The sequence below is a fragment of the Dama dama genome, chromosome 17, assembly GCF_033118175.1.
Source record: "Dama dama isolate Ldn47 chromosome 17, ASM3311817v1, whole genome shotgun sequence".
Lineage (NCBI taxonomy): Eukaryota > Metazoa > Chordata > Mammalia > Artiodactyla > Cervidae > Dama > Dama dama.
In genome coordinates this window covers 13,773,058-13,787,598 of record NC_083697.1, presented here as the reverse complement: position 1 = coordinate 13,787,598, position 14,541 = coordinate 13,773,058, and the positions used below count along the sequence as shown (strand labels likewise).

At 38.2% G+C, this 14,541-nt stretch overlaps 1 protein-coding gene and 1 long non-coding RNA gene across 2 annotated transcripts in view; one reads left to right on the top strand and one right to left on the bottom strand.

Moving 5' to 3' along the window:
• The window catches only part of MYOZ2 (myozenin 2), a 37,170-nt gene extending 24,689 nt beyond the window's left edge, over positions 1 to 12,481 (top strand). Inside the window, exons 4-5 of the mRNA XM_061164129.1 lie at positions 3,934 to 4,117; positions 12,247 to 12,481. Coding sequence (XP_061020112.1) covers positions 3,934 to 4,117; positions 12,247 to 12,481 — 419 coding nt within the window. The remainder of the gene's footprint in view (positions 1 to 3,933; positions 4,118 to 12,246) is intronic.
• LOC133071613 (uncharacterized) overlaps positions 1 to 14,541 on the bottom strand; it is a 352,151-nt gene that overhangs the window by 313,331 nt on the left and 24,279 nt on the right. The window lies entirely within an intron of this gene.

The window sequence follows — 14,541 nt, the reverse complement described above, 5'->3', positions numbered from 1 at the left end:
TTCTAGAAAAACATCTACTTCTGCTCCATTGACTACTCTAAAGCCTTTGACTGTGTGGATCACAACAAACTGTGTAAGATTCTCAAAGAGATGGTAATACCAGATCCCCTTACCTGCCTCCTGAGAAATCTGTATGATTTCTCAACAGTTAGAAATGGACACGGAACAACAGACTGGTTCCAAATAGGGAACGGAGTACATCAAGGCTGTATACTGTCACTCTGCCTATTTAACTTCTAGGCAGAGTACATCATGCAAAATGCCAGGCTGGATGAAGCACAAGCCAGAATTAAGATTGCCGGGATAAATATCAATAACCTCTGATATGCAGATAACATAACCCTCATGGCAGAAAGCGAAGAGGAACTCAACAGCCTCCTGGTGAAGGTGAAAGAGAAGAGTGAAAAAGCTGGCTTAAAACTCAACATTAAAAAACTAAGATCATGGCATCCGGTCCCATCACTTCATGGCAAATAAAAGGGGAAACAGTGGAAACAGTTGGCTGAGTTTATTTTCTTGGGCTCCAAAATCATTGCAGATGGTGAAAATGACTGCAGCCATGGAATTAAAAGATGCTTACTCCTTGAAAGAAAAGTTATGACCAACCTAGACAGCATATTAAAAAACAGAGACATTACTTTGCTGACAAAGGTCCATCTAGTCAAGGCTATCGCTTTTTCAATAGTCATGTATGGATGTGAGAGTTGGACCATAAAGAAGGCTGGGTGCTGAAGAATTGATGCTTTTGAACTGTTTTGTTGAAGACTCTTGAGAGTCCCTTGGACTGCAAGGAGATCCAGCCCGTCCATCCTCAAGGAAATCAGTCCTGAATATTCCCTGGAAGGACTGATGCTGAAGCTGAATCTCCAATACTTTGGCCACCTGATGCAAAGGACTGACTCACTGCAAAAGACCCTGATGCTGGGAAAGACTGAAGGCAGGAGGAGAAGGGGATGACAGAGGATGAGATGGCTGGATGGCATCACGAACTTGATGGACATGATGAACAAGTTGCAGGAGCTGGTGATGGACAGGGAAGCCTGGCGTGCTGCAGTCCGTGGGGTCACAAAGAGTCGGACATGACTAAGCAACTAAACTGATTATAAACTATGAAATTTCAAAAAGAATAAAAAAGTTCTACCCTCAAGGAATTCATAGACAGGGACACAGGACAAATGTCCATGCTATATTTGTAGTCTCATTTTCTCTCTGCCATACAAACTTCAATATCATATGTATATTTCATTTACTATCAGGAACAATCTATGTGTATTTATGCATAAACACATACATATATACAAATATATATATATATATATAGAGAGAGAGAGAGAGGAATTTTGGAAGTATAAATTCATATAGCTACTTAAAGTTTAAATATTCAATTATTAAATATTAGGGCATGCCTGTAATATAGACTAAGAAAAGGGAGAGTTTCAAGGTTATCAGATGGCTTGTAATGAAGCAAGAGTAATGGGTCCTTCCTTCTTGGTTGATGAGTTGAAAAGTACAACAAATTCAGAGTACAAACTATAGATTATTTGAATTTAGCAAAGGTTACTGTGAAAGCCCAGGCAAGAAATGCACAGGGCCTGAACCAGGTATGGAAATGAGAAGGAAAAAGAGAATTTGCTAGAACAGTTACTTACCAGTGTTCTGTTTGTAAATCACTTGTATTAAATGTGTAATCCGTATCTGAGACGTCTTGTCTCTGGAGGGAAGAATTCATTATCAACATTTTAAGTAGGTGCCCATGGTGATTCAGAAACTGCAAAGTTGAGAAGCTTATTTAAGAAATCCTTAAGTATAGCTGGTAATACTTAGTGATTTGTTGTGGGAATGAAAGATTGTTTAGGACAGTGCTTCTGTCTTAGACATCTAAGAATAGTGGTAACATTTGCTAAGATGATCAACATACAGAAAGAAGCAGAATATATCAGAAAACGGCTGCATGTAGGTCTAAACAGATTATAAAGGGTGTCAGGGGAGTAGTAATTTGGATGAATGTAATAGGTGGCTGAATAGAAGGGCATCAAGATAAAAAACAAACCTTGGAATCATCAATATGTTCAGTTCAGTTCAGTCGCTCAGTCATGTCTGACTCTGCAATCCCATGAATCGCAGCACGCCAGGCCTCCCTGTCCATCACCAACTCCCGGAGTTTACTCAAACCCATGTCCATTAAGTCAGTGATGTCATCCAACCATCTCATCCTCTGTTGTCCCCTTCTCCTCCTGCCCCCAATCCCTCCCAGCATCAGGGTCTTTTCCAATGAGTCAGCTCTTTGCATGAGGTGGCCGAAGTATTGGAGTTTCAGCTTCAGCATCAGTCCTTCCAGTGAACACCCAGGACTGATCTCCCTTAGGATGGATTAGTTGGATCTCTTTGTATCACAATTAAAGCCAAATATATAAGTTAAACTTCCTAAGCAGAGTAAAGCAGCCTACTGAAGAGACTGCCAGTTGATACTGGAGACAGTCAGAAGAAAATTAAATTACTACAAACAAATAGCTGCCTATTGGTGGAATTATCAAGAGTTTTTGGAAAAGAGAAACTAATTTTTAGTGTATAGAAAGGACAGGCATGGTTTAACACAATAAAATAGAAAACATTTTAAAGAAGGAAAAGAGCACCACAGAAACCTAAAAGTAGGAGTGACTGCATAGTAGAGGTTTTGATATGGTAGAAGAGAGAATTATTTAAAAGATATAACTAGGCAGTAAGGTAGCATAGCTGGAAAGTAAACAGTTCTGCCTTTGAAGACCTGAAGAATGTCACTTAATGTATGTGAAAATGGTTTCACATTTATGCCAGGAATTGTGTGATTTTTAAATGATACTTAGAGAAGAATAAATTGCAGAGGTAAGACTGGAAGCAGAAAAGTCAGGCTAGAAATCCTCAGGAACGAAGTAAACAAAGGATAGACACATCAGGGAATAAGAAGGGCCTGACGAAGACAGTGCAGAGAAGCTACTTCACCATTTTGAAGCTTGAACATTCTATAGGCCACTCAGCAATTTCAGGCTTCCCTGATGGCTCAGAAGGTAATGAATCCATCTGCAATGTGAGAGATCTGGGTTTGATCCCTGGGTTGGGAAGATTCCCCTGGAGAAGGGAATGGCTACCCACTCCAGTATTCTTGAGACTTCCCTGACAGTCTAGTGGTTAAGACTCTGCACTTCGAAAGCAGCAGGTGCTGGTTTGATCCCTGGTCAGGGACTATGATCCCACATGCAAGGACAAAAAAAAAATTTGGGCTTCCCAGGTGGCACTAGCGGTAAAAAAAAAAAAAAAAACTGCCTGCCAATGCAGAGACATAAGAGATGTGGGTTTGATCCCTGGTCATGAGATGCCCTGGAGGAAGCCATGGCAACCCACTCTAGTATTCTTGCCAAAAGAATTCCATGGACAGAGGAGTCTGGTGGGCTGAGGTACAAAGAGTCAGACACAACTTGAAGCAACTTAGCCTCATGTAAGCATGCAGCAATTTTAGATAGTTAACACCTGAACATTACCTATAAAGAATCAGCTCCCAGAGGAGGGAAATTCTGTCTTTATTGATATAAAGAACCTAGTTTCTAAATTAATGTAGTAACTGTGGTAATATAAGGCCTAGTATAAATTAATGTAAGGTGCACAAGTAAGTTAATAGTTTCACTGAACAAATATATACTGTGATAGTCAAGGAAGAAACTAACTGTATAACTTGGTAAAAGGAAATGCTAAATGCTTTCTTTTGAAAATTCCATAAATTTAAAAGGATTTAAAAATGTCTAACACTGTCAGACTACTCTTTTCTGAGAGATCATAAAAAGAATGCATTCTTCATAAATTTACCCCTGCATGAAAAATTAAACATGGTAAAATGCTAGGTGGAATTTAGTAACTCTCAGGTACTCTGTGTTTACTTATTCTTGCAATATTTTTCCAAAGGATATTCTGGACCACTGAAGGAAATTCCTCCTGAAAGATTCAACACCACAGCTGTCCCTAAGTATTACCAGTCGCCCTGGGAACAGGCCATTAGCAATGATCCGGAGCTTTTAGAGGCTTTATACCCTAAATTTTTCAAGCCTGAAGGAAAGGCAGAATTGCCTGACTACAGGAGTTTTAACAGGTAATTCAATTACCCTCAATGGCACTTCAGCATGCAATACAAAGGCTGTTATATCACAGTATGGAGAACTGAATCCTCTGGTAGAAAAAACAAAAAAACAAAAAAACCTAAAAGCAATTTATAATATCTCTGCTTAGCCAAAAACTCATTTTTGCAGTATTACTAATATGGTACATTTTTAGTATAAAAATGAAGGCTATGATTCACAAACTACCACTGTTACAAGATCATTTCCAACATTTTAAAAAGCAATTTTAATATTGATTTCTAATGTGAAGGTTGATATTAGTTTATGTGTTGCTCCAAACAATCTTGTTAGTCACTACATAGATGACAAAGTATAAAAAATCATTTTAAGTCAGACCTATGTTCAAAGAAGTTATATTATGGGAATTACAGAGATGCACAGTTATTTTTTAGTAGAATATTCCAAATCTTTCAGTGGAATCTTTTGCTTTTCTAACTGAATAAAACTTGAAACTATTTTCAGAGATCTTAAAAATCTTACAAATAGTCTCTCACTTTGAATGCTTAACATTTCTGTTAAAAAGTTTACTTTGTGTCCGAAGGCAATAAAAAGTTAAACAAACAGGATGCAGTCTCAAATGGTGCCAAAGAAAAGAAAATTCTGCTTTTCAAACAACAATCTTTCACTGGATAAGTGGTGGAGATGGGTGATGAAATGGACGGGAATGTTTTCATTTACAGAAGAAAATGACCCACAAATTGGGAGGGAAAAACAAAACATACTGAATGAAAAGGGAAAAGCGAAAGCATTAAATATCAAACTCAAATATTGGATTTCAGTGGCAGAGGAACATTTCTTTCTCATTTAATTCAGAAAAAATAAATAAAAGAATAAAAGTGATTTTTGGAATTAATAAATATAAGATTAATTGACCAAATTCAGCCTAAATCTGACAATGTTCAACTCCAGCCTCTTGTATTCAATGGATAACAATATACTGTTATACTCCCTTGGATGTGTGGCTTGTGTAACTGCAGGGGGACCCACAATTAAAAAGGCCATAGCTGATTTAAAGTTTCGCTTTAATGCTTGAAATTCCTAACAAGCTTTAAACAAAGAGTCCTGAGTTTTCATTTTGCACTGTGCCCTACAAAAGTGTTTAGGTCAGATCCCAGGCTCTAAGTTTTACCTTAAGTTCCTCTGTATTCAGGAAAATGTTCCCTTAAAGTAACTATCTTAGTCCATGATGTGTTCCCCCACACCCCGCTTATATTTCACTCTTTTCTTGTTTGTGAGTTCACTGAAATTAAGACCTACTACAATCTTTCCATCTTTGAATTAATAGCATATAGCAGAGTGTCTAGATATAATCGGGCTTACCAGGTAGCACTAGTGGTGAAGAACCTGCCTGTCAATGCAGGAGACACAGGATATGCGGGTTTGATCCCTGGGTCAGGAAGATCCCCTGGAGGAGGAAATGACAACCCACTCTAGTATTCATGCCTGGAGAATCCCATGGACAGAGGAACCTGGTGGGCTATAGTCCACGGTGTCACAAAGAGTTGGACATGACTGAAGCAACTTAGCATACACACACGCAATTTTTTATATGAGTAAATGAATGAACCAACAAATGAACTAACTATATAGGTTTATAATGGTTAACTTCCAAAATGACAAAACATTGTCTTGGACATCTTGAACATCCAAGAATATGAAGTTTACTTATGCAGTGAGTCAAATTTGACTTTTAATGACTCTTCAATCCACTAAATCAAAGGACAAAATGTGGGACATTAAATCACTCACTTATATAACAGATGTGATTTCTCAATGTACTGCTCTACTTAGAAACGATCTCAGAAGGCCCAATGCTCCTTAAGAATTATGTCTAAGGGGTACAACATATGGTAGTATAGAAGAGCAGGCTTCAGTGAGTCTGAATACCTGGGTTTAAATTCTGATTCTATACTTTATTAGGTGGGTGACATCGGGTAAGTCATTTAACTATTTGTGTTTCAGTTTCATCTATTAAAAGGGGATAGAAAAATAATCAACTCAAATATTTGTTTTGAGAATTTAATGAGACAACCATGTAAAGCCTTGGTACTCCAAATGTGGTGAGACCAGCTGTGCTGGCATCACCTGGGAACCGGTTAGAAATGAAGAGTCTCAGGACACACACTAGACTGACTGAATCAGCATCCGTAGCTTAAAAAGACCACAAGGTGATTTCCACACTAACAGAGCAGGTACACAGCACTCTGTGATAAATACTAGCTGTCATTATTACTGTGCCTTCTGAAGTTTAGTGACCATGAAGCATCCGACTGATTACTTAAATTCTTAAAGTTCTTTTCCTGGCCAATCCCTCTCACCACTAGAGTAATGGTTTTAGGCCCTGGACATGAAAGACTATACTGATATGATTGCTGAAATGCTGCATTAGACTGAGGTTACTGCATTACTCAGTAACCTGTTGTTATCCATATTTTCCACAGCGATTTGGGGAAATATTGTAAGAGGCCAGCCATCTTGAGAAAAGATGCAACAGAAAGTAAAACATACTGTTCTTCTTCAGAAAAACAAAAACAAAAAAACCTAGAAGACCAGAAAATTATGGGCTGGTAAGACATGAGAGCTTCCCTGGTGGCTCAAAGAATCTTCCTGCAATACAGGAGGTCCTTGTTCAGTCCCCAGCTCAGGAAGATCCCCTGCAGAACGGAATAGCTACACACTCCAGTATCCTTGCCTGAAGAATTCCATGGATAGAGGAGCCTGGCAGGCTACAGTTCATGGGATAGAAAACAGCAGACATGACTGAGTGACTGACACTTTCATTTATGGTAAAGAATTTGCCTGGAATGTGGAAAACCTGGGTTCAATCCCTAGGTTGGGAAGATCCCCTGGAGGAGGGCATGGCAACCCACTCCAGTATTCTTGCCTGGAGAATCCCCATGGACAGAGGAGCCTGGCATGCTGAAGTCCAAGGGGTTGCAACGAGTCGGATACGAGTGAGCGACTAAACACACACAGCAAGACATGAGATTCTATACCACTACTGCATTGGCCAAAACCTGCATTCTTTTCAGGTTTTTTTTGTAACATCTTATGGAAACCCTAAAGGAGCGAAATTTTTGGCCAATCCAATATATGACATAGTTACATGTGCTACAGCCATCATTGAGGTCGCCTATCTACCCTGCGGACACTGAAGATTTTATCTGGCTCTCAATCTTTTTCCCCAGGACTATCCCTGTCATCACCTTTTGGTGGCTTAAATGGTTCACTGAACTCTCAGCCCTCTTAAGCCTTTGACTGTATTGCTTCAAAGGACCTCTCTCTCAATCCCATCTTCGTCACTATTGACTTTCCTTCAAGTATGCCATTACCAACATCTATGCTACTGCTGTGCTTAGTCACTTCAAGTCATGTCTGACTCTGTGACCTCATGCACTGCAGCCCACCAGGCTCCTCTGTCCATGGGATTCTCCAGGCAAGATCTTCCCAATCCAGGGAGCAAACCCGGGTCTCCCGCATTGCAGGCAGACTCTTTACCACTGAGCTACCAGGGAAGCCCACCAATGTCTGCATCATCTTCAAAATCTAAATTTTAAGCATCTCACTACCACATTTTATCTTTAATTTTTTCATTTATTTATTTCAATAATGCTTCACCTCCACACATCAAAGCCATCTCATTTTTCAAAGTCCATCATTCATTTCCTCCTTACTTTACTAGACTCCTTCAGTTCAGTTCAGTTCAGTCGCTCAGTTGTGTCCGACTCTCTGTGACCCCATGAATCGCAGCACACCAGGCTTCCCTGTCCAACACCAACTCCCGGAGTTTACTCAAACTCATGCCCATCGAGTTGGTGATGCCATCCAGTCATCTCATCCTCTGTCGCCCCTTCTCCTCCTGCCCCCAATCCCTCCCAGCATCAGGGTCTTTTCCAGTGAGTCAACTCTTCGCATGAGGTGGCCAAAGTACTGGAGTTTCAGCTTCAGCATCAGCCCTTCCAATGAACACCCAGGACTGATCTCCTTTAGGATGGACTGGTTTGACCTCCTTGCAATCCAAGGGACTCTCAAGAGTCTTCTCCAACACCACAGTTCAAAAGCATAAATTTTTCGGTGCTCAGCTTTCTTCACAGTCCAACTCTCACATCCATACATGAGCACTGGAAAAACCATAGCCTTGACCAGACGGACCTTTGTTGGCAAAGTAATGTCTCTGCTTTTTAATATGCTATCTAGCTTGAGTCCTTAGTCCCTTACTATTATCATCCAGAAATTAAGATATTCAAGAAAGATCACAGGTGATTGAGCTTCAAAGAAAATCAGATCTCTTCTAGGCTTTAAAATGATCTCCACAATACTGGAGAATTTATAGTCCTGCCAATTCCATTATCCAAATGTTTATGAGGATCGTCTAGGCAAAATACATTAAACAATTACGTATATTGAGCAAGATACAAAGATATATCAGAGAGAATTCCAGTCCTCTTGGAGTGCAGTCTCATAAATTAGGCAGACAGACTACTGAATATAATGAAAGATGGAAAGTGAGGTTACAGGGAGGTAAAAATAGAGTTCATGGAAACTTAGGGGAGAAACAGTTTATTTCTGGCTGTAGGAGATCAGGGAAAGCTTCAAGAATAAAATTAAATATCAAATACTTAAGTATAAATTACTTAAAGAACATACTTAAAACTTAAAGGGGATTTAGAAATGTTAGTAATGACAGTCAGAGCACTCCAGGCAGAGAAAAATGAGTGAGTAAATGCAATGACGTTGGAGAGCACAAGGAGAAGCTGCTGCTGCTAAGTCGCTTCAGTCGTGTGCGACTCTGTGTGACCCCATAGACGGCAGCCCACCAGGCTCCCCCGTCCCTGGGATCCTCCAGGCAAGAACACTGGAGTGTGTTGCCACTGCCTTCTCCAATGCATGACAGTGAAAAGTGAAAGTGAATTCGCTCAGTCATGTCTGACTCATAGTGTCCCCATGGACTGCAGCCTACCAGGCTCCGCCATTCATGGGATTCTCCAGGCAAGAGTACTGGAGTGGGGTGCCACTGCCTTCTCCAACAAGGAAAGAGCAAGCAGTACATCAGTTTGACTGGAACAAAGACTACCTGAAAGTGTAAAGGGTAAAGCTAGCAGGATTGACCTTTCCACTACGATGTCACAGTAATTTTTACACACACACACACACACACACACACACACACACACACACCCCAAACCTGTTCCTCCTTGCCTTCTACCAGCGAGCTACTGAAACTCTGAACCGAGGAATAATCCTTGATTTTTACATTTCCCTCACAATTTTCATCCAATTTGTCAGCCTATCCTGTTGACCCTACCTGTAGAACACATCCTGAAACCACCGACTTCTTCAAGGAAAACACCTAAAATCCAAGTTGCCATCACTTCTCACCTGAATCGGTACCATATCTCCTTTTCTTTCATTCTTATCCACCTATACTTGTTTACACAGTTAACAGGTGCCAGAGTGATCTTTATTCAAATTTTCTCAGGTTATACCACTCCTGTTTTTATTGTTCAGTCCTGTTCAGTTGCTCTGTCATGTCCAACTCTTTGTGACCCCATAGACTGCAGCACGCCAGGATTCCGTCTTTCACCATCTCTTGGAGCTTGCTCAAACTCATGTCCATTGAGTCGGTGATGCCATCCAACCATCTCATCCTCTGTCGTCCCCTTCTCTTCCCACTTTCAATCTTTCCCAGCATCACTGTCTTCTTCTAATGAGTTGGTTCTTCACATCAGGTGGCCAAAGTATTGGAGCTCGAGCTTCAGCATCAGTCCTTCCAACGAATATTCAGAACTGATTTCCTTGAGGATTGACTGATTTGATCTTCTTGCAGTCCAAGGGACTTTCAAGAGTCTTCTCCAACACCACAGTTCAAAAGCATCAATTCTTTAGCGCTCAGCCTTCTTTATGGTCCAACTCTGACATCCATACATGACTACTGGAAAAAACAAAGCTTCAATTAGATGGACCTTTGTTGGCAAAATAATGTCTCTGCTTTTAAATATGCTGTCTGGGTTGGTCATAGCTTTTCTTCCAAGGAGCAAGCATCTTTTAATTTCATGGCTGCAGTCACCATCCGTAGTGATTTTGTAGCCCAAGAAAATAAAGTCTGTCACTGTTTTCATTGTTTCTCCATCTATTTGCCATGAAGTGATGGGACCAGATGCCATTATCTTTGTTTTTGAATGTTTAGTTTTAAGCCAGCATTTTTACTCTCCTCTTTCAGCAAGCAGCTCTTTAATTCCTCTTCACTTTCTGCCATAAGGGTGGTGTCATCTGCATATCTGAGGTTATTGATATTTCTCCCAGCAATCTTGATTTGGGGTGTGCTTCATCCAGCCCGGCATTTCACATGATGTACTCTGCACAGAAGTTACATAAGCAAGATGACAGTATACAGCCTTGACGTACTCCTTTCCCAATTTGGAACCAATCTGTTGTTCCATGTCTGGTTCTAACTGTTGTTTCTTGATCTGCATACAGGTTTTGCAGGAGCCAGGTAAGGTGGTCTGGTATTCCCATCTCTTGAAGAATCTTCTACAGTTTATTGTGTTCCATACAGTCAATGAAGCAGAATTAGAAGTTTTTTTCTGGAATTCTCTTAATTTTTCTATGATCCAGCAAGTGTTGGCAATTTGATCTCTGGTTCGTCTGTCTTTTCTAAATCCACCTTGAACATCTGGAAGTTCACGGTTCATGTACTGTTGAAGCCTGGCTTGGAGAATTTTGACCATTACTTTACTAGCGTGTGAGATGAGTGCAATTGTGTGGTAGTTTGAACATTCTTTGGCATTGCCTTTGGGAATGGAATGAAAACTGACCTTTTTCAGTTTTCAATGGCTTCCCTTCACACTTAGAATGAAATCCATGTTCCTTATCGGACAAAATTCCACACAATCTACCTCTCTGTCCCCTCTCCCTTCTACCATCCCCCTCACTTACCTATCTAGCAACATAGGCTTTCTTTCATTTCTGAAAAGGTCAACATTATTTCTGCCTTAGATTCTTTGCATTAGCTACTCTATCTGAAATGCTGAAGGGCTTCTGTTATATTGTCCATGGCAAACTTCTGACCTTCAGATGGCAGTTTAAATGTCACCTTTCCAGAGAAGTCTTTTCTCCCTATCTAGTCATTCAGTTATGCTCTATTGTATCACCCTATTTTAAATTTCTCATAGTTCTTATTACTGAATGTTTGTCTGTATGTTTAGTGTTTTATTAAAAATTTTATTAAAAACTAAAAATTATTATTTTTATTGAATTACAGTTAACGTACATGTTTATTTTTTTATCTATCTCCTTTACTAGAAATATAAAACCTTACACTCTGACTACGTTGCTCACTGCCATATTTCCAGCATTTAGAAATGTGTCTGGCCCTGGATTAATAATTAATAGCTAAATCAAAGAAAGCTAAACTGTTATATGACATCTTGAATGCCAAGATAAAGAAGGTGGACCTTCTTCAGATGAGTAGAAGGATTTCGATGTTTTTGAGGCATAGCTAGAAAAATGCAAAGATATATTTCTTACCCTCAAAGAATTTATAATTCATAAATGACCCAAACCAAATCATATTCTGAAAAATAGAAGCTGACAATACCAAATGCCATATTATTAATAGATGCACTATAAGACTAACATAAAACAATCAGTTCTATAAGAATTTGGTTAAGAAAGGGAGTGAGGGCTTAGGGTAGTCAGGGGGAGTTAAAATTTAAAGGTCACAGAATATATACTGGTGGACAGGAGGCACAGAGGGAATACCTTTTTTTTTTTTCTCCCCCAGAGGAAATAAGCAAGTGTAACATTGTTAGCAAAGGCAGGAAGGCAAGAAATGTTTGTGATGACTCAGGGTCCAGGTAACAGACTAGTTCAGTCCAAAACTAAGAGTACATACAAAATGTCTTTACACAAATTCATTATCAAATATGTTTTATCATAAAGGCATCGTCCTTGAATGGAAACGCTTATTTCAAAGGTCAAAAACTGAATTCCTACTAAGAATATAACACAATAACATGCCCATAAGATCATGCATTATATTGTTTTCTATTTTCTGGCTAATAAGTTTGAATATTATTCTTTTTCTTTTCACTCCTCACAGAGTTGCCACCCCATTTGGAGGTTTTGAAAAAGCATCAAAAATGGTTAAATTCAAGGTTCCAGATTTTGACCTACTACTTCTAACAGATCCCAGGTTCATGGCCTTTGCCAATCCTCTTTCTGGCAGACGGTCCTTTAATAGGACTCCGAAGGGATGGATATCTGAGAATATTCCTATAGTTATAACAACTGAACCTACAGAGGATACCACCATACCAGAATCAGAAGACCTATAAAAGAAAGTTGTATGTGCGACAAAAACCTCTGAACATAAATGTTGCTGTGTAACTATTTTACTTATTGGCAAAGCCACTAACACTCTTCATTAGTAGCAATAATTTAATAACAATTTAGCAATTTTCCTTTTATGGCATTTAACTTCAATCTCAGATCAAAATCTAATAAACAATTCAAAATCTTATTTAAAAAAAAAAACAAAAACTTTTAACTCACTTGTCTTTACTCATAATCTTGTTATCACTTGGTTAAACAATCCAGTCTCCACACTGGGAAAGTCCAGAAAAGTTACTGACAACAAAGGGTTTCATCTTTGTTGCCTTTAACATAAGCTATTCCTGAATAAAGTTTTTAGATGGATCTAGAATCAAAATATAGTGCAAAATATTTAGATTAATTCAGAGTTTTATTTAAGGGATGAAAGCTATAGAAGTTGATATACAAGCATTATTATGGAGAAAAGGATTGGGTTCTTCTTTTCTGACAAGCTTCCACGATAAAATAACTTGTCTAGATGAAGTCCTTTCTATAGTCTTTTTTAAAATTTCAAATTTCTTAGAACTTTGAAACTGCTTTGTAGTTTTCAATGTGCTTTGAATCATCAGATGACAGATGACAGTCTCCAGAGTTCAATTGGGTTATTATTGTTGTTTAGTATTAAGTCAAGGATGTGGGGAGAAAATGACTCAAAGAACGTCATACTATTGTAGTTTTCATGACCAAGGTATATTTGGAATTCAAGTTCTACAAACCCTAATGTTGTGTGTTGTTTAGGTTCAACTTTATGAATACATCTTTAGAAGAGTAATAACAAGATACCTGCTAATAGACATGTAAATAAGTGTGTGTATAAGAGGGAGAGAGAAAGTGTATAATTTGAATTGGCAGCTTTCTCTGCTGAATCTTTAAATTCTGCTCAAATCCTTAAGCTCTAGGGAGTATGTGCTATAAAACAAAAACAAGAAATGGAAGAAGACAAGAGCATTTGAAAATAATATAGCACATTTCTTTCATAAATATATGAAAATATTGGTATAAAAGACTCAAATTAATATAAAGTTATAGGTATATTTTAAAATATGATTGAATATACAACATGGAGTTGGAAAGAAATAAATACCAATTCTTCCCATTTCAATTCAGTTAAAAGTTCTGTGGTAGATGCTTATACAAGAGAAGAAATGTCTCATACACAGAAAACTACCTACCAGATTTAAGTTCAGGAGACTGGAAGAAGGAAAGTGCACAACAGAGTAATAAAAATGCCATGTAGCAACATCACATATTTATAAAAGAATCTGTATGTAATGCTGAAATTGGTGGTTGTTTTGATGATCATCAATCTTGAAAGCAGAGGAATTTTTTTTTTTAAATATGCTTATGAAAAATGCAATCTCTAGAAAGGAACAATATCACTATATCTTATTTATATATATTATCATTGTAGGGAATTTGTTTTATTTAAAATATATCTTTAAGATATTTTAATTTATTTATGTTTTGGTGTTTACTCATTTATTTTTACTTAATTTAATTTTTTTTTTTTTTTTTTTTTGCCATACCAAGTGGGCTTGTGGGATCTTAGCTCTCTGACCAGAGATTGAAACTGGGCCCTTGGCAGAGAAAGCACAGATTCCTAACCATTGGACTGCCAGGCAATTCCCCTGTTTACCTGTTTTAAAATAACAATGTTGGCATCTGTAATAAACTCTAGATATCAGAGAACCTTCATGCTTTTTTTTTGTTCAATCCTTTAAAAAAGAAAAAGTCATATTGTATTATGTATTTTGAAGAAATGGTTTAGTTCTTTATTAGCAATTCAAAATGCTACTATTTTTCATTACACTGAATTTTTATTATGTTATTGTAATTATCTCAAAATAGTTAAGCTCCCTGCTCAGTGTCACCACTCTGTCAACCATCAAAAGGGGATCAGCAATTAAATATGTTAGCTATAGAAGAGTATTCTCCATTTCATAAAGGAAAATTTTTAAAATTTTAAGTATTTTTTTTAATTGGTTAGAAAATAATGGAATAACCCTCTGCTCACTATTGTATT